Source organism: Canis lupus, chromosome 8, assembly GCF_011100685.1.
Source record: "Canis lupus familiaris isolate Mischka breed German Shepherd chromosome 8, alternate assembly UU_Cfam_GSD_1.0, whole genome shotgun sequence".
Lineage (NCBI taxonomy): Eukaryota > Metazoa > Chordata > Mammalia > Carnivora > Canidae > Canis > Canis lupus.
Window position 1 is genome coordinate 62,631,699 of NC_049229.1, and position 20,588 is coordinate 62,652,286.

General features: G+C 36.3%; 1 protein-coding gene across 2 annotated transcripts in view; it reads right to left on the minus strand.

The window, feature by feature from the left end:
* Positions 1-4,054: 4,054 nt before the first annotated feature.
* Positions 4,055-20,588, minus strand: part of PPP4R3A (protein phosphatase 4 regulatory subunit 3A) — a 39,357-nt gene continuing 22,823 nt past the window's right edge. The window contains exons 5-15 of one of the 2 annotated variants that reach the window (XM_038545576.1): positions 18,898-18,975; positions 18,698-18,814; positions 17,970-18,086; positions 16,025-16,156; positions 15,822-15,924; positions 14,193-14,351; positions 8,921-9,090; positions 7,973-8,115; positions 7,053-7,243; positions 6,427-6,653; positions 4,055-5,307 (exon numbers count right to left, since the gene is read on the minus strand). In XM_038545576.1, coding sequence (XP_038401504.1) covers positions 5,197-5,307; positions 6,427-6,653; positions 7,053-7,243; positions 7,973-8,115; positions 8,921-9,090; positions 14,193-14,351; positions 15,822-15,924; positions 16,025-16,156; positions 17,970-18,086; positions 18,698-18,814; positions 18,898-18,975 — 1,548 coding nt within the window. In that variant the 3' untranslated portion in view covers positions 4,055-5,196. Of the gene's footprint in view, positions 5,308-6,426; positions 6,654-7,052; positions 7,244-7,972; positions 8,116-8,920; positions 9,091-14,192; positions 14,352-15,821; positions 15,925-16,024; positions 16,157-17,930; positions 18,087-18,697; positions 18,815-18,897; positions 18,976-20,588 lie in introns of both variants that reach the window. The other variant, XM_038545575.1, reaches the window with a different exon arrangement.

The following is a 20,588-nucleotide window of genomic DNA, read 5'->3' on the forward strand; positions in this document are numbered from 1 at the left end:
GCTTCACCTGGGGCAAGGTGGATTTGGGTGAAAGGTTTTCATAAATAGCAATCCTTGGGCAGCCCGGTGGCTCAGTGGTTTAGCGCCGCCTTCAGTCCAGGGTGTGATCACGGAGACCGGGGATGGAGTCCCGCGTTGGGCTCCCTGCATGTAGCCTGCTTCCCCCTCTGCCTGCGTCTCTGCCTCTCTCTCTGAATAAATAAATAAAATCTAGAAAAGAAAGAAAAAGAACGAAAGAACGAAAGAAAGAAAAAGAAAGAAAGAAAAAAAAAAAAAAAAGAAAGAAAGAAAAGAGAGAGGGAGGGGAAGGAAGGAAGGAAGGAAGGAAGGAAGGAAGGAAGGAAGGAAGGAAAAGGAAAAGGAAGAAAAAGAAAAAAAGAAAAAGAAAGCAATCCTTTACATTTTCTACCTAAACGTTTTGAAAGCCACCCTGGCTTTCTAAGAGCTGCATTTTTCTGGGCACTGACTTTTGACAGGACTCCCACCTCCTAGTGCAAACCCCAGAACCATCTCGGAGGTTGGTTAATGAACTGTGTTATTTCCTTATCTTCCTCTTGACTAATGCTTTACAATTTAGAATGAGAAAACCTGATGTAGCAATTTATGAATTATGGTAACATTAAAATTAATCTCTTTTCTGTAAGGCAACAAACATATTCCTATAGAAAGATTTTTAATACTAAAATGAAGTGCTATAATTTCCAACTAATTACATTTTTCAGGCTCTTCTCTTTATCATTCCTGAGAAAAGTATCAATTGATTCTATGTAGGAAATCCCTCTGCCCAACCTGTTTACTATCTACCTACGTTATCTACCTCTCGTCTGTGCTGTTATACTAAGAGCTACACAAGGAGAATCACGTAAATCTGGACCTGCCTCCTAGGACCTCACATTCCAGGAGATATACTGAGATGTAAAAGTCTAATAAGAGAATTAGATTTAATAAACGTCTGAGCCCAAAAGATGAGTGTTCTGTGGAATCTGTAGCTCATGGCTAGGTGCAATGATGAAAGGCAGGCATCTGTGTGAACTTACAGGTGAAGATCTAGGATCTAAAGACCCAGTAAGAGACATGGTTAATGAGTTAAAGGTAGTAGAGCCAGAGAAGAGACCAGGAAAGCATAAATAGAATTTTAGGAGTTGCTGAAATGACTCAATTATAGGATAATTCTGTGAACTTAGAATTGCCCCTCGTTGGTACTAGTAACCTAAGGTACAAGACAGGACAGAGTCTCAGACCCTCCCTTCACATCCACAAAGAGGGAATCTTGTGGTCAAGAATGAGTCAAGCTCTTGAGTCTGGCCAGGGCACCTGCAAGAAGCCATTCCCAGTCTGTGTATCGTGTGCACATTTCTCAGTCTCTTCCTATGTTCACCCAGCAGATATTTTGGAGCCATCTGTGAGCTCGGTGTCATGCGAAATTCTGTGGAAACAAAGTTTTAAAGGACATAACCCCTTCCTCAAGGAAGGAAGAGCGTCAGGGGCACACATCTGAATGCTGGATGATGAATAGAGGTTATGAGCAGGCCAGGTGGGAGGGGGCAGGACACCCAAAGGGCCACGTAACAGGTGAAGGCAGTCTTTTAGGGCACAGCACCATAGGTCCGGATGTCATAGGGTGCCTGGGGTGGAGTTGAGGACACCCGCACCCAAGTGAGGCAGTGAAGAATACCAGTGTAAATGATAAAGAAGGGAGCCACTGAAGGCTACAAAGACACAATTTGTGGGTGGGTAACACTCACTATCCTCTCACACTTTGGCCTGAGACACTATGTGCTTGAAGATTTCTTACCCAAGTGTCAAGAAATAAGAGGATGGAAGAAGATTCACCAGTATGTAGAATGTGATAGACCAGAACAGTCTCTTTACAGCAGTGGGAGTGGAAGTTAAACCAAAACCCATTTAGCATCATGTTGAGAAATCTGTACTCCCTGGAGTCCACAGGAGACTTCACCCAGGACACTGAAAAGGTCAAGGAAATGTGTCTCTCCAACCAGAGCTATTTTAAGGACCAAGACATCTGACTCCAGTAGACAATTCTCTCTCAAGAGAGCCGTTCTATGTGTAGCTTCCTTTTGGAATTACCATTCTCAAGAACCAAGATGAAGAATTAAAACCAGAGGGAGGAATCAAACTGATTTACACTGGGTATCACAGGATACTATCACCCCACTTCCTCATGTTCTACCCATGTCCCTTCCCATAAAAGGTTTTTATAATTTTCTTGTTCAAAATGGATGTTAACAGGGCAGCCCTGGTGGTGCAGCAGTTTAGTGCCGCCTGCAGCCAGGTGTGACCCTGGAGACCTGGGATGGAATCCCACATCGGGCTTCCTGTATGGAGCCTGCTTCTCCCTCTGCCTGTGTCTCTGCCCCTCTCTCCCTCTGTCTCTATGAATAAATAAAATCTTAAAAAAAAAAAAAAAAAAAAAGGATGTTAACAGCCAAAAAACATAATCTTGGATATTGAGAATTTTGAAGGTCCTGAATTTTCCTCCCAAAGTGATTTTTAACAGTGCAGTTTCAACAGTTATTTACAGTAAATACTAGAACTCTGTTGAGAAACTGAAGTTTCCCACTTAAAAATATCTTCTAGTTTAAACTGCTTACTGTTCTAATCTTGTAAACTTTACAAAGACTACTGCTTTATATCAATTAAGAAAATAGGAATGTTCCATCCCATACCTCTCCTTCATTTCCAAATTCACAAAAATTAGCTTCCAGAGAAAATTATTTGCAGCATTTGAGTGCAGTCAGGGGGGAAAAAAACCGGCTTCAATTCTATCAAAAACACACCAGGGTAGCATTTCTGGACAAGACAGGACATCAAGGTGTTTCCTGCAGTTAATTGTAAGTCTGTCTTTTTCATAAGTTGTTGGGTAATCACATGAGAAATTTTTTTCATTTCCAACATTGCAAAATAAGCAAAAGAACCAATAGGTATCATTAATGGAAAATAACAATTGCTAACTATTCACATCATGGTATTCACATTCGCTATCAAGACAGGATCTGTTCAACAGCAGACTGAGTCAGGAGGACCTGTCAATTCCAATGTTGTCATCTTCCTAGCAGTTTACTGCTAAGTGTTCTCTCTGTGAAATGACAAGCTGTTTTAGACCTAGTTTCTGTTATAGCAAACTTGTGTTAATTTTCTGCTTCAGTAACTGTAATCACTATGAAAATGCAACTGTCCATCAGTGAAGGGTCATCTCTTACATATCGAGGGCCAATAGTTTTTTTTTTTTTTAAATACTGGACCAGGATTTACAAAAGTACAGAATGCTTCTCCCCTGTACTTAAGAACCCTCAGGATACCAAGACAAGTAGTCTAAGAACCTAGCCAGAAAAACCAAACTGTATGGTTTAAGGCACAAAGGAAGACGTAATATAATTAAACTTAAGATCTTTCTTCTCTTTATTTGCAAGATAATTTGATTAACCTCAATTATTAATAGCCAGAATTTGGGACTCACAAGTAGCTCTATACTGTAGTGAAATACACTTAAACTCTCATAGTTAATTATGCACCTTAAATTTCTGTTAAAAAAATAATTAGCCAACAATAAAACTTGTTTCATGACTATAGCAAGTTTTCACTTTCTGGTTTTCTCCAGCTATTCAATATAACCTTGTTTTTGGTACCACAAGTTAGAATTTATGGAGGACTAAGCAAGAGAGAAGCAGGCACATAGTGCTTGTTAGACACTCAGTTAAAGTAGATGATACTTAAAATAGTATCCTTTCCTGGGGATGGATTTTTAAATTCACATTTGCAAACACATTCTTCAGTTAAGTTCCAAAAGCTTATTAAAAAAAAAAAAAGTGAGGGTGTGTGACATTAAAGTATTTGTTTTCATTTCCCTAAAAGAATTTTAGCACACCTAAGACAATAAAAAGAACCTATTTAAAAGTACTGTTGTAACAAGGGAATAGCTGATGGTCCTTTGGCCAAGTATTTATTTAGGAACCACCACTTACAACTCCAGCTGGTATTCCAAAGGGAATAGTTAAAAAAAAAAAAAAAAAAAGGAAACATACAACTAATACAATTTCTCTTACTCTTCACTTTTCTTTTTATTATTCAAAAGTCAAATGTTATTTTTAAATCATCCAGCCTCAATTTTGATTTAATGTACCGTCATTTTCCCAAGATATGAAATTTCAGAATCTCTTTGGAATACTAATTTCACGTTTCTAGTTTTAACAAAACTGTTGAAATTTTAAATTCCACTCTATTTCCCTGAATTCTCGAGACAGTTGCTGATGTAAATTTTAATATAAAATATTTAGTCACAAAATAGTATTGCTTTTGTATGCACATAGTTGTAAGATTACTTTGTTTTTGTCAATAAAAACTATACCATCTTTCATAAAACTCTAAACAAATTAAGAACTGTGATGTAGAACAAAAATTACACATGGTAAAACAGGTACCAGCACAACGTTAGGTTATATTACATCAAAAAAAGTTTTAATGGTCCCAAATATATATACTCAACAACTAAGCATACACTCAGGGGAGAAAAAAATCAAAAACAAAATGAAACAAAAAAAATTATGACACAAATGACCACATCTAGAATTCCACTCAATCTTTAATCAAGTAGGGACAGATCCCCACTTTAAAAAAAAAATCTGCAGTTTGAAGGGCAAAGGGAACAGATAAAAAAGAGGAAACTTTATATTCGCCCCTCCCCCAAAGAGGTTTTCCAAACCTGTTGTAGCTTGACTAAAATGTTCAGAATGTATGATTTTAAAGGCAGGTCTCTTTATACAAAGAAACTGCTGGCATTCTTAACTAGTGAAGAATTATGGCACAAAAGCCTATTCTTCTGAGTCTCAAACATGGTCCGAGAAAGCATATTCTGATTGTAGCAACTGACCAGTCAATCCAGAGTTCCACTTACAAAACCCCTGCCCTGTTGGCTTTTTGTTTCCATTTCCTTCCCTGAGAAAAGGGCAATGTGTGGTCCAGGCTGGAGAGCTCAAAGGCTTAAGTCTTTCCCCTAAATGTATAGTATCCCCTCCTCCTGCTCCTTTGAATTGGCACTTGATGAGCAGAAGTCAAGTGTGCGAGGCTGATCTGGATCAGTCCTTCACAAGAGACCACTGCTTTGTTGTGGATTTTGTAGGGGGGAGGGGTGGAGAACCAGTTTTCTCAACAGGTACTGATCACAGGCCGTTGCCACTATTAGGACTCAAACTTTGCTTTCTTTGACAATGGTAGCGTGTCTTCCTTGTCTTCATCCTCGTCATCATCTTCGTCGTCATCGGGATAATCTACCAGACCCACGAGGCCTCCCTGTTCAGAAAGAAGGTTAATTTCTCAAAAACTGTATTTTTAACACATATTTAAAATCTAGATAAAGGATACAGATCCCCCAACCCCGATATACTAAGTATGGTTATTTCCGGATGGTGAGATTATATGCGAGAGTCCCTGTATTTTTCCTGTATATTCCATAATAAAATTTAAAAAAATAAAATTTTGAGTTTATAAATTTAGCAAATGAGCCAGGAGATAAAACTTTTTCAATTTAGTAATTACTGTTTGTAAGACCTCATGCATTAGCAAAATCTTGAAAACTACAGCAGATAAGCAGGCCACTAGAAATGAGGGCCGACTGGCTGTTAGAAGTTAGGAAGGTGATTCGGCCTTGCCTCCTGGCACCCTTGCAGACCTCTGCCTTCGCCAGAAACCACTGCAGCTCTTCTGTGCGTGTGGCTCTGCAAAAACTCACCACCCCCCTCTGCCCTCAGCCTGCCCCTTCGTTGTAGCATTTCTTATATTCACTTCTTGGCCTTCAGAGGTTTCGTGCCCATGTCAAAGTAAAAGGAACTGTGTGTGCGGCAGTATATTCCTGGTCTAGAGCAACCAATCCCAAATGCCAGCCTGTTAACTGCTAGTCCAAAGGCAGCAAGCAGGACATGGCCAAAAGAATTGGTTTTTATTCCGAGATTGTCTTATCCACATTTTTGGTGTTAAAACTATGATCCTTTCTTATATGAAATGGTAATGATAGAGGATGGTTAATTCTGTTTTATAACTCTTCCTTGGCAAAATAGTGTTAGGAGTGTCCAGATATTGAGGTTTTCCCCTACACAAGTCTTTAGATGGGCTTTAATTAGGAAAGTTGGTAAGGAATAACTTTAAAATTTCTGTAAATGTTCTGACACAAATCTGAACCTGAGTTCTAAAATGCAAATAACCAAAATCATTCATTCAGCTTTTTGTGTTGGTCATAAAAACCTTTCAAAAATTGCTTCGGTTTTCCAGACATTCAGGTAAGTAGGGGGAGAATTATTCTCTCTCATTCACAAAGGTTAGATCAGTTCCAAGAGACCGTAACCAAAGGAAATCTCAGTCACAATTACTGTTGGGACCTGGTTAAATGTGATAGGCCCAGAAGTCAGACTGTACCTTGGTAGTAATAGCTGCCGTCTGAGATGTACTTTTAGGGACAGAGCCAGGAGAGCCTGGAGATCCTGGGGATCCCGGGGAGCCTGGCGAACCAGGCAGATTGGTTGAAGGTGACTGGCTGGTGAGAGAAGTCTTAGTTCCACTAGAGAGGGAAAGCTTGAAACTTGGGCTCTGCCGACCAGAAAGATTCGTTTTCAGAAGCACCTCTTTTTCCTCACTTTCTTTTACTAAAACGAAGAATAGTGTCAATAGTTATCACCCATCCTGCTCTTTTGTAAATCCCCCACCCCCACCCCACCATGAAGTGGCACTAAAACACAATGGACTAGCTTACTCCTTTGCTCTGGAGAAAAGCACAAGCTCAGTACAGAACTGAGAAGGAACAAAACCTTCAGTATTCAGTGTCCTTCCCCTTCCTGAAATAACGTATTTCTCCTGAGTCAAGTCAGGTTAAGAAAATTTGGTCCATATTTTCACCCACAGCTATTAATTCACATTCTAGAAAGCAGCAAAGTCTCTAAAATCTATGTCATGTCAAAGTAGATACTCCTCATTTTGTCAAGAAACACAGAATAAGCCTCGAGTGAGAAAGCCACCATTTTTTCCTTGCCCAGCTTTCAACATACATTTCTTCCTTTCCATGAATTTACTTATTGGATCCATAATATCATCATCATTTTTAGTTTTGTCAGATGGAGACACGACAGCTTCTCCATCTTCCATGTCATCTTCATCTGTGTTAAACCACATTTCCTCTTCATCTTCTAGTGTTCTGGCATCTCTTCGATATCTATGATTCCTCAAAATGGAACGCATACTAGGAATAAAGAGAAGAAAGTAAATAGACCTGGGGCACCCACGTGGCTCAGTCAGTTAAGCATCTGCCTTCAGCTCAGGTCATGATCTCAGAGTCGTAGGCTTGAGCCCTGCATGGCTCTCTGCTCAGCAGGGAGTCTGCTTCTCTCTCTCAAATAAAATCTTAAATAGATTTTGTCCAAAGATGGTCTTCAAGTGGTGCTCCAAATTAAATAGATCAAGGAGATTACAGATTTATATACAGAGAGGAGAATGAAAAAACAGACTTTTCACAGAACTAAAAAAACACTCCATCATATTTCATGTTAACTAGTAGAATCAAACTATTATGGAAACAGTACTGTTATGGAGCAGTTATTCAACTTATTAACATTAGAAACAAGTCCTAATTCATGGACTTTAAAATATCCCCTAAGGAAAAAAAAATACATATATCCCCTAAGTATATGAAGTCACATGATTCAAAGCAAATGCTATTTTTATTTTACTTTGAATATATGAAGCCCTGCTGCCACATACCTGTTGGGTTTTGCTTTTATCTAGCTTGATATATGCCTGAGGAGGAATCTAAAGATCCTACTAATACCACATGCGCCTTCAGGAAAACATTCACATTGGCTCAGAGAGAAAGCTACAACCACCCCCTCCCCCAGCCAAGCCAAATAATAGGAAACAAGCAAAAGAGGCACCACCATACAACTTGAATAGGTTTAAAAATATGGTAATTTACCTGTCAAGTTTGGGATTATCTTGCCTTTCTCTTTGTTGTTCAAATCTCAGTTTCAATCCTTTAAATGTCTGTACATAATCTACATCTTCCAGTGCTTTCCAGTAATTTTCGATTACATGAGCAGTTAATGATTTTATATCTTCCTATAGAAAAGAATTATAATGAAAAATACAATATGAAAAATGTTATTTTAACAAGATGGGAGGCTTAATTGTAGGGAATTCATAAACCTGCCCAAAGTAGTTTAACTTTTATTATTAGCCTATCTTAGAGATAAAACAATGAAAACAGGCATAACTAGCTACTCAGCAGTCTCCAATTTTTGATGTATCCCAGAGTTAACCATGGGCCTTCCTAAAATAAATGCCCAGGTCCCACCCCAGATAATTCTTACTCAGGTGAGGGTGAGTGTGGGGGTGGGACCAGCACACCACAGTAAGTGCTAGATGGACAGTGGTGAGAGTTGCACAACAGTGTGGATGTCCTTAATGCCGACGAATTGTACACTTAAAAAGGCAAATTTACAGGATAAATATTTTACCATAATTTAAGAAAAGCGTAATTCTGATACACACTGGTGGGAGAACCACAAGCCTACTACTATTAGTAAAGAATCGAGTCTGTTATGTAATTGTTCTTTAAAAATAAAGAGGGCAAAGTCCAAAGTCAGAAAACCTCAAAGTTAAAATAATACTCTGTCAGCTGTCATTCTACTTTCTTATAATGAGTTAAAGTACCATGACAGGATTAGATCAGTTTTCTTTCAAGCCATCCTACGAGGGATTCACAGCTGCCAAGAGAAGACTGTTTTGGTTTTCATTACTTTGAACTTAATTTCCCACAAGCCTGCTTTTAAAATTTTTTTCAAACGTAATCAAGCCAAAAAATACCAATAACACATTCAGTATTCTCAGTTAAAACCAACACTCTAACAAATACAGAACCTACCACTCTAATAAATTCAAACATCTCTATAATGGCAGAGTTCATCAGATTGTAGCGGGATCCATTGTTGAGAAATGCTTTGACTACCGGTTCAAACAAAAAACTTTTCATTATGTAGCGGTTGTAAAACTCATCTTTTAATCCAATAATCTTTCTCTTAAAACGAAGAGCACCTGAAACACAGAGGCATTTATTGTTCAAATTACACACCACACTTCCATATTTCAGACTTATTAAAAAAATAAACCTGCTTAATAAATACAATTCTTCGTGCAGTGATATGTTACTGCTTCCAGAAGTATGAACCTAAAGATAAGGATTGCAAAGTATTGTCAGAAAAATGTATCCTAGAAGTAGCGTATGTCATTATAGAACACAAGTCTTGGAGAGCCAGAAAAATTCTGGAATTTACTAATGACCAAAATGTACTTTACATCTAAAGTAAGAGCTAAACTAGGGCTAACCAATGAATTTAACTTCATACTACTGAAGATGAGGAAAGTCTAAATAGATCCTTTTACACACACCTTAAAAACAATAGAAAAACCACTGTTTATTAGGGCAATCCACTGTATAATTTGATCGTTATTTTTGGACACTCTTAACTATTTTGCATTAGAGTTCTGGGTTTATGCCAGTTGGTTTGAGGATGTTTTGGGAGAACTACTATAAAAACCCACAAAACTGCATGACCCAAAACTTGCCTTCCCATGGTTTAGAAATAAATTTAGAGGATGTTGCGTTTAAAATGTGGTCCTCTATGCTTATTGCAGCGAGTATGCTTTTTAATTTTTTTTCCTGGTTTTCCTTTTTACAATTAATTAGGCTTTAACTTACAGATTAAAAAGGTATATTTACATCTTGAGGTATGGGGAGTTACTTAAGTCACCATTCGTCAAGATCCAAATATACTCAAACAGCTAGACAAAGCCCTCTTTACCTACATGGAGTTTGTCAGTAAGTTAATGCCCCACTTATTGTAAACAGTTCAAAAAAGCATACTCACTTCATGCAGTCACATCGTCTTCGGTTGGCAAGATTAAATATTGTGTTTGTATTTTGGTTTCTTTGGAGATCATGGAAGTGGCTCGTTAAATTGCCAATTGGTTATTAATCAAGTCCTTCATGAGCAGGTAGCCAGGCAACCATGCTGACACGGTTTCTGGGTGGGAAGGCAGAGGAGTAAAGCAGCTCAATGTTTCTTTAGTTGGCAGAAAAGAGGTCCACAAGTGAATGCCCAATTAGGTACAGTTGGCTATAAACTGCCTTAACAATGCAACTTATTTAAGAGTGTCTCTTTCTAAAAGGACACTCTGGGCAGGGAATTTCAAAATAATTTATAGAATAATAATTGCATTTTTTTAGAAATTGAAACTACTGAGTTATTTTCAAATACAGAAGCATGGTGAAATAAGACATTTTAAACATTAAGAGGCACCTGTGTGTTAAGTCAAAGCCTAACAAGGGTTTATCGTCCCAAAACAATGATTTCAGAGTTTGTTTCTTTTGTGATGGCACTTGACAAAGGAACTAGGGAGGCAGTTCCATTTGTAAGAATAAAAATCAATAGTTTAGAGCTCAGGCCACCTGTTAAATTTTTAGTAATTGAGGCAAGAGCTATTATTTTAAGAGGTGGTATTCCTAACTATGCAGGCTTCGTAGAGACTTGTGTCCTACCATAACACACACTAGCTGAACCCTGTGGGCTGCATGCAGTTCCTGGATAGTGAAGAGACTCCCTTCCTAGAATTCACTAAGGTATGCAGTGGCACCACTATCTCTTAACAGCAGTTCTGTCCAGAAACTTCTGGTGTCAGACAGAAGGTGGTTCTAATGGTCTTTGTTTCACTCCTCATTTCCATTTGCCCTCACTTATTTATATCCGGAACTGGGTTATTTCCACTCAAACCCTCCCCGCAAAAGAAACCTGCATCAGAAATAGCCAACCACTACTTGCTGTTGAATGAAAGTTGCTTTCAAAAATTTACCAGCGAGTTCTAGGAAGTCAAGTTGCTCAAAGGAAATTAAGAGAAAGCTTTTGGAATAGGTCACATTAGCAGAACCTTAGGACTTCCAATGTAAAGTGCACTCTGCTTCCCTTCTTATCTCTAACCTTCACATGCCAGGAATCTTTGATGCTTCATTTCAACCATCTCTAAAACAAGTAATTCATCTTTACCTCACACAACATGAGATTTCATGTCACAAGTTGAGACTTTTTGCCTCATATGTAACTTACAATAGCTGAATAAAATTATCTACAATAAAAAAATTTTTATTTCATTCCTGTTGTAGATTTCTGTATTTTTAACAAAAGACCAGACAACATGAATCCTAAAAGGCCAAGGAAGTTAAGACTGTTAAAACTGGTATATGTATATATCTAACCTTAAATAGACCTAAATTTTGAAAGGATCGCTGGTCTCCCCTACAGATCTGATTGTCTTTAAATAGCATAAAAGCATTCTGATATGTTCTCTAAGTCCCCAAACTGTTTACATTTAACCATTCATCATCTGTTGTCCTTATAATAGGGCATCTAAATTAACTTATAAAACTCTCTAATATTCTCAGTGTAATCTTAGAAGACTGAAAATATCCTAAATCTCCCACTTAGCTTTTTTAGAAATCATTGATCAAAACCTCCTATTGTATGCTCTACAGCCAGTCCTAGAGTACTTGTTCCTAATGACTGGCATCTTCTTCCAGAAACTACTCATGTTCTCAATCTGGGAAGACAGCCACACTGTGAATCATTTGAGAAAGAGTCAGCATTTTCCAAACTGAGTTATCATTAAAACTAACAATAATAAAACATAACTAAAATTTTGCTAGCATGCTTAGTTTCCTATAATATATCCTTCCTTCTAATAAATCTCTTCCTAGTTCTCATTAAATTTTAAGAAAATTTCTTTAGAATACTGCAAGCCAAATAATGAGATGAACTGAACTGAAAGCCTTTTCCTTTCCTGACACTCTCCCACTGGACTAGTGTTCTATCTACACCAAACCATTATCATGCTACACTTTTCCCACATTTGTACATCAACTGTACCTTCAACCAAGAAGGTCACATTCTCCCAGGACCAAGCCACAACCCAATTTACTACCTCTCTTGTGAAATTTTCCTGCTCTGATTCATTCATGTAGAATAAACTATTTCCACTATGCTTCCAAACACCGCAATATAGCACTTTTGACATTTTCATTTTTACATGACTATCTCCTCCTAACAAAACTCAGAATCCCTTGACAGCTGAGTTTAGATCTTATTGCTCTGTGTTTTCCTTGTACCAGGTATCCAGCATCCTTCATCAAATAGAAGATCCCCCGATTGCAAAAAACTTTTTCTACTAAGGAAACCAAACAGAACTTTCAATCACAATGACATGTCATCAACTATAAGACTCACCTTGATTTGAGAGATGATAAATGCCTAAAATGCAGAGCTTAGAATTGATAGAATATGGTGTTTAATACATTTCTTGAAATAAAACTTTTTCATTTACTTAGTTTTTCATTCTGTCCTAACCTCCCTTTCCCACACTCGAACAAAACTTTCTGTATGTTAACACGAAAGAAATGTTTGAAATGTTTGGTACAAACACCCTCTAAACTTGGTCGAGGGGCTCTCATTTTTGCTGAAGTAGGTATATAAGGAAAACTGATGTTTAAAACCCCTTCTTTTGCAAGTGCTAAGTTCATGGATATATTAGTAGGGCATATCAATAATCCATTTATTTTTGCTGTCCTTAGCAGTGTAGGTTGATGCCACAAAGTGCTACCTGTTACCCTTTGGCTGAAAAAGATTACCAAGGTAACATCAACATTCTTGGACAATCGACAGAAAGTAACTGCACTAAATATCTGAAAGTTGGAAAGTGAAAATACACCATGACTACGTGTTTTCTCAGTCCATCCTGCAGTATGTACATTAGCCTGAAAAAACTAAGGCAATTAAAACTGTAACCTGATAGAAAGTTTAATGTTTTTAGAAGGAAAACTACTTCTAATACTATTTTAAAGATAAAATATTATAGAGCAAATCAACATCAGAAACATCCTTGTAAACAGTGTTTTTAAAATTTTAGGATATTTTAAAAAATCCATTAAATTAAAAAATTGCAAATGAGTTTAAAAATAGCAAAAATGGATACATATATATGTTCAGGCCTCTAATTAGTGAATGACTGTGATGCCTTCAAACTACCACCAAAAAACAACCAAACTTACCTATAAAAACCAAAAGGCAGAAGTTATCAGCAGACATTATTTTACTGAGCCTCTAAGGTACCCCCCAAATTTGGTCAACTTACCACAGAAGGCTGGCTGCTACGTGATCAAGAATATTCTTAAATAACCTATTTCCAATTCTGAAACATGTTTTACTTCAACAAACTAGGGCCTTAAAAACACAGTTTTTAAATTATATATGAATTATATGAATATTATATATGAAATATATATAAAAATTATATAAATTTTTAAGTTACATATAAATTATATATGAAAAACACATATAATCAAGAATGACCTATCTGTTGCTCTAAATTAAGAGCAAACCTTTCCATTAAACATGGTTTACAAGTACACATTTTAGGCTTCATAGGCCACATATGGCCTCTGTAGTTTGTTGTTTTTAAACAACCCTTTAAAAAAAAAGAAAAAAAAAACTAAAAACCACTTTTCATCTTGCAGGTTGTACAAAAATAGAGCACAGGCTGGATCTGGACACTTACGTTTGGCACCTTTGCTCTAAAATATGTGAGATAAAATGTGTTATGGCAAATATATCTCAATAAAATGGAAAAAATATGTGTGCAATTAATGAATGGACCACCTATAGACATTTGTGCTGGGCATTCTGTAACTTCTCTGAATATGTTTTAGGAACTCAGTGCTATCTATCAGTTATAGATTTTCCAAATTACAAAAATGTTCTTCATGATTTAATGTCACAAGAATGCCTAATGTAATGAGGAAGGCGGTACTAAAAATATAACTGAGGTAAAATGATCTTAGGTGCCATTTTAATAATGGAATAGGATACTTATATTTTGTAGATACATATGCTAAGCCCTTTATTGTAGATGAAGAAAGATGCAAATGAGGAAAATTATCTCCAAATGTGGTGAAACTACATCATTGGTGGTGTCCTGTTAGAATCTAGGTCAACTGACTTGATGAAATCAGTGATCTTCTGAGGCAATAAAACCCAAAGGTACCAACAACATGATAATAGATAATAAATAATTCTACCAGAAGCAACACTTACATAATGCCAAGAAAGCATGCTTTGAGGCCATGAGAACTAGCACTCTCCGGAGAATGTCCTTATTAATAATGTAGTTCTTTATATGGTAGGTATGGTGCTCCACACAAAATGTTAACAATTCCAGTACAAGTGCCAACAACTGCGCAGTCTGAAAATCATCTAAAAACAAAACACAATTATATTTGATGACCAATATTCTTCTCCTTTCTAAATCTAAGTATCCAGGTTCCAACAAAGTAAAATCCTATCAACCCCAAATTTTAAAGTTAAAGAAAAGAGAAAGAGCACTGAATTCCTTCCGTGTGCCAAGATCTGCGCTTTACGTTTTCTTGACTCTATGAGAAATTAGTTTCAAAAAACCCAAGTCTGAATAGGAAGGCAGAGCTGGAACACCGATCTATTAGATCTGCTCTATTCTAAAGTGCAAGAATGCTCTACCATGTCTTAACACATCCCTCGTAAGATATGCACATAGCAACAGGAGATCCGGAAAGATCCCATGCGGTCTGGTGCAATTCCTCCCCTGCTCCTATGATTCCAGTGTTTTGTGGCTCCTTTATTACACAGGATGAACCCACACTGGATTATAATTATTGGCTTACCTTTCTTCCTCCCCAGGCAGCAAGCCTCTGGAAATATTTTACTTACTTTTTTCATTTCCCCCATTTAGTCCCTAAAGATTATAGCACAGTGCCTCCCATATAATGGGTTTTTAATAAATGTTTGGAGAACTTAAATATGTGTGTTTGGAAAGAAGCCTCAAGCTTTACCTAATATGAATACAGTAGATAGGAAAAATGAATATCATGTTTCCAAGACTTGATTCTAGAATTACAAAAAAGGATAAATTTAACATTTACTTTCTAAGTGGTGTTTTAAGTTATACCATACTGATAATTCATATGACAAACTAATATTCTTGAAATGTCAATAAGGGATTACCCACTGAAGACCCTAAAACTACTTTCTGAATTAAACACACATGTAAGCTAAAGCTATAAAATGCAGAAATAAGAATAATTCCTATCCTCGACACAAATAAAAAGTTTAATAGTAAGCAGCTTTGTTCTACACATCTGAAGTGCAAATAATTTAAAATTATTTTTTTCACAATTACTTCCTATTTAATGTATGTAAATACAAATATTACTTTTTAACAGAATTGTTTTTAAATTCTGAAAACAACAATCTCCTCTTTTACATTTTATCATCTCCAATTATAGCACTTTAAAGAAATTCTACCTTGAACACCTCTTTTGTTTTTGTTTTTTTTTTGAACACCTCTTTTGAAAATATATTACACCTCTGTGTAAACCAAATGAATGGCTCGGAATTTTTTTTTTTTTTTTTAAGATTTATTTATTCATGAGAGACACACAGAGAAAGAGAGAGAGAGGCAGAGACATAGGCAGAGGGAGAAGCAGGCTCCCTGCAGGGAGCCTGATGCAGGACTTGATCCCAGAACCCTGGGATCATGACCTGAGCCGAAGGCAGATCATGACTCAACCACTGGGCCACCCAGACACCCCTGGCTTGAACTTTTAAATTTTAAAGACTATTACTTAACATCAATTTTGAGTTTCAGAATTCAAGAACAAAGAACCTCACTACTGACCAGCATTATCTTACCTTTGCTAGGTTTGTCTTCTGTTGTATTTGCCAGTAAGGGAGCAGTGAGGACATGCATACAGTGCTTGTAAAAGAAACCCAGAAATTCAGTCTTCTCTGTTTTCTAAGGATCAAAAATACTTCCATGAATTTTAACTGCATTGGTTCCTCCCAGCAATAAGCAACATAGTAGTATGAAAAAGAGAAAAAGGCCTGTGGCTTACATTGGCAGTAGCTAACATATTCTCTGGGTCAACTAAAGTTCGGAGCAGGCCCATAAGCTGGACTGCCCCTCCAAGTTCAGGGTCTGTGTCACAAATCATATGTTCTATAATGAGGTTGATGAGCAAAATATCCTGGTGAGAAAAAGGACACACAGTAAGGATCACTTATTATGAAAATGGAAAAGTGCACACTATGACATGTTACAGCATTATGCCTAGCTCTAGCTGGTTTGTTAACTGCAATCAAAATGAAATGACTAACTTCTTTCATAGGATATATAGCAGAGTTTCCCTAAAGTGTGGTACAGATTCATTTACACTAATACAAAAAAAGAATTTTTTTCTCTATTATCGTTAAGTCCCTTTGATTACAGCAAAAACAAAGTTAGTTTGGTGCTTAAAGATCTTTGTACTTCTTGATAACAAAATCTCCCTTCTGAAGAAAGCTAACGGGCCTTCAGCTTAAGAGAATATATAGCCAGAGTTTATAACATTGTTCTACTTGCGCTGCATTTCTACGAATTCCTTCTATTTATGGCAAATGAGATCTGTATCTGTTCTCCATTTATGGAAATGATAGCGTTTCCATTTAAAATAAATTTAGTTGGTACCCAAATGTGTGAAAATTGGGAGAAACAAGATTATGGTATTTAGATAGCACAGAGCACAGAGAACATATGTATTCTATAGATTCCAAATGTCACAGAAAATCGATTACTAGTTTTCCTGAGGCTCTATGACTGGTGTTCCCGGCCCAGGGAGTAACTACAAACAGAAAGGGATGCAGCAGGGAAATCTCTGCTCTTGTATGTACATGCAGTGGTAGGATGGACATAAAGACAGACACTGGAAATCAAAAGGCCTACTGCATGTGAGTGAAGTACATCAATGTATGTGCAACTAGTGGGTTCCAGGCCAAGCAAGAATAGCCTTTATTTTTAATTAATACAGGTATTTTGGTTTTCTGGATAAGACTACTTTATTAAAGAAAATGGTGACACAATATTCAACAGCTCAAACTTTTACTTTTCTACATTTAACCTTACACTACAATTTAAAAAGAACCTTAAATACAGAAGTTGCTGGACATTCCACTTCACTCTGACACACATTAAGATTTTTTTTGTACAAGATAGAAGATCTATCTTCTCATTTTGTAAAAATACGATAGGAATTCTGCATAATTTTTTTTTTCAAAGAGGACACCCCTGTCCCCTATTAATATGCATTTGAGGGCAAATATATCTGTTTATCCTTAAAAGTTACTTGTAAGATTTTGGGGGAAGGAGGAAAAAAAATGGTATCATTAGTTTAATTCTCTACAACTGAAAGGGAAGAGCACACACATTTGGGGCTGCCATGGACACGTGCCATGTCCTCCAAGAGCATCCTCCATATTATCAGGACAGAGACCCCCACGTACTTTAAAACTGATGTGTGTGTGTGTGTGTGTGTGAACAAGACAACAGCTTGTTCCTTATGGTTACAGGCAGTAAAGCAAGCACCCTAAATACTTTTCCAAGGGACTGTGCTTCATTTCTTCATTCTTCATGATTTTGAGAATCTATCCCTAGCAAAATTAATGTTTTCCTAAGGAAGTTACTTATAGTTCCACATATATAGAGGAATAATTTATTAAATGATTAAAACAAGACATTATCAAGTTAATGAGAGAATTAAGAAATGTGATCTCAAAAACTTAAGACATTTTACTTGAGCATTAACAACTGCTATAAGACACAATCTGTAAATGGAGATAGAAGCCAGTTTAGGGAAAAATAAGCCATTCGACATTCTGGCTACACTTTCCCCAAATATCAGCTATTTAAATCTTTAAAAATAAATAATAAATACAGTTATAGCTCCCCATGTATTAATACTTACTGTTAGTGCAAATAATATTTACCTTGTTGGTTATTTTTTGCTCTGTTAACTTCTTACTTACATCATCATTCTGTTGTGCCTCCTGCATGACAAACTCTCGTACCATGGATGGATTATATTCAACCAAGTATGAGAATATATCAGTAGCAGCACTTCGCACCTGTGTATCATCCATGCCCTGCAGATAAAAAGCACTTATTTCTCCCATAGTTATAAAAATATGGACCTTATAGATATGTAAATCCAAAATCTAACAAATTATAACAAAAACACTGCAACAAGAAAGATCAAGGAAATGTGGCATGTAAAACTTGTTTTATGGATAAAGTTATTTTCTTTTATTCCTGTTTACTTTTCTTCTTTAACATTTTAACAGGCTGCAAAGTTAATTTATTTTTAAAAACATGGAAAATTCATCTGAATATTCTTTCAGTAGCGTAAGGGCTCTCTAATACTAAATTTGTATAGCTTTTCTACTTTATGTAATACACAGCTAATATTAAATACTGGGTATAATCAAACACTTGGATGTTACATAAAAATAAATTTTTGTGGATTAAAAATATAATGGTAATTGGGAGCGCCTGGGCAGCTCATATGGTAAAGCATCTGCCTTTGGCTCAGGTTATGATGTGGAGTACCTGCACAGCAGGATGTCTACTTTCTCTCCCTCTGCCCCTCCCCCTGCTCCTGCTCTCCTGCTGTCTCTTAAATAAAATCTTAAAAAAGAAATTAAAATAATAATAATAATATATAATGGTAATTAAATATCATGAGAAACAAACTTACAAGGATGACTTCTAGAGCTGGTAATATGCCCATATTTGACAAAGTCTTGAAAAAAGCATCTCTGTTTTGAGGTTGTAGCGTTTGGGAAAACGCACAAAATTCTTTTAAAAAGTTAACCTAAAATAAGGAAAAGAACAAATGAATATAAAAGACCTGTCGTTTTAGCTCTATGCACCTTTCAGAAGTATCAAATTTCTTACCAATTCCTGTCTTTTTTCCTCATCTGTTGCTTCATCTGTTAGTTGTGCAAACAAATCTGTCAGAAATTTTTCATCTTCCTGTTAAATCAAAGGATAATTTTATGCTAATGGTAAGAATATATTAAAACATAATTTCAGATACTTTAGAAGATATAAATTGCACTAAACTGGAAAAAGGAAAGATGATACTGGCAATGGTGTTTTTTAAAATACAGAAGGAAAAACCAAACTATTAAAGAATAAACTGGCGATTTATACAAGATTATTCTTTGTATTTTGCCAAGACTTTTTCCTAAACCTATTTAAGGGCTACATTGTGGGTATTTTAGGCTTTGACCATACGGTCTCTACCACAACTATTCAACTCTGTTGTTACAGTAGGAAACAGCCAGACAATATGCAAATAAGTGTGACTATGTTCAAATAAAACTTTATAAAAATAGATAGGAGCCATAGTTTGCAAACCCCTCGTTTATAGAGTTTTAAAATCTTACTTTTAGAAGTTAAGGTTCTACCCACCTCTCAAAAGACGGTAAAAATTAAGATAAAGCTTCTTTCACATTTTAAAGACACAGAAAATGATTCAATTATTTAAAAAGCTAAATGCAGAGCTTTAAAAGAAACACTTATTATTTGAAGATATGCCATACAGACACACACAATATGCATTATTTTGAAAAAGATTAAAGAGGTACTCTCCTAGGATACTAATCTGGTTAAGTCAATACAGAACTTAGAACTTCAAATGTTATAACTGAGACAGTTAAGACATTTACCCAAAGACCAACTACAGGAGGTGGCAGACACCTTCCTATCTGTTCAATTTTTTTCCATTACTATTTTTAAGATTGTGTTATACTTTAATACCATACTATCTCAGCTAGTAATAGATTCAACACTAGTTCAGCCCTACAGATATGCCTAAGTCTAAATATATATATGTATATATAAATGTATGTTTATGTGTGTATGTAATCCCCCACTAGATTATAAACTCCATCTTCACTGTTGCAGGTACTTAGCAAATATTTTCTGTGATACTAAATTGGTTATTCCTACTTTTACTTTTTCTAAAATGTACAAATAAGCCATACCTCAAATGGCATGTAATTTCAAGATGATCCCAGATATAATATATCCCACCAACTGGAAATCAAAAGACTGAAAAAGAGTCTCTGAACTGCTGCATTTGGGGCTACAGAAGTTGAGAGAATAAAAATGTTTTTTAAAAAAAGAATTTTTAATAGTATTAAATACAGAGCAGTTAAAACTAAAGGGAGGGTATGACTGTGTACACAAGGGGGCTAAGAGTCTGCTTTAAATTCTATCTCAATCACCCATCATCACAAATTTATAAAATTCTCTTTCCTTCATAGCAGCACTTTGGATATAAGTACCTGCATCAAGAGAAACAACTACAGTATTGACAGCCAGGATTCACAAAGCATAATATGGGGAAACAAAGACTTAACAACTTGAAATTATTCATATTTAATGAGTAAAGCTGGCATATAACAGGTATGATGACCAAGAAACCACACAAGTGACAAATCTCTGCATAACAAAATGAGAACCACGTGGAGCTTAAGGACCAGATGCACTCAGGACTATCCAAGGAAACCAGGAATCAAAAGTGGACCAGAACAGAGGCTCTACTAGGTAGCCAGTAAAAACTAGATGCTTCTCAAAGA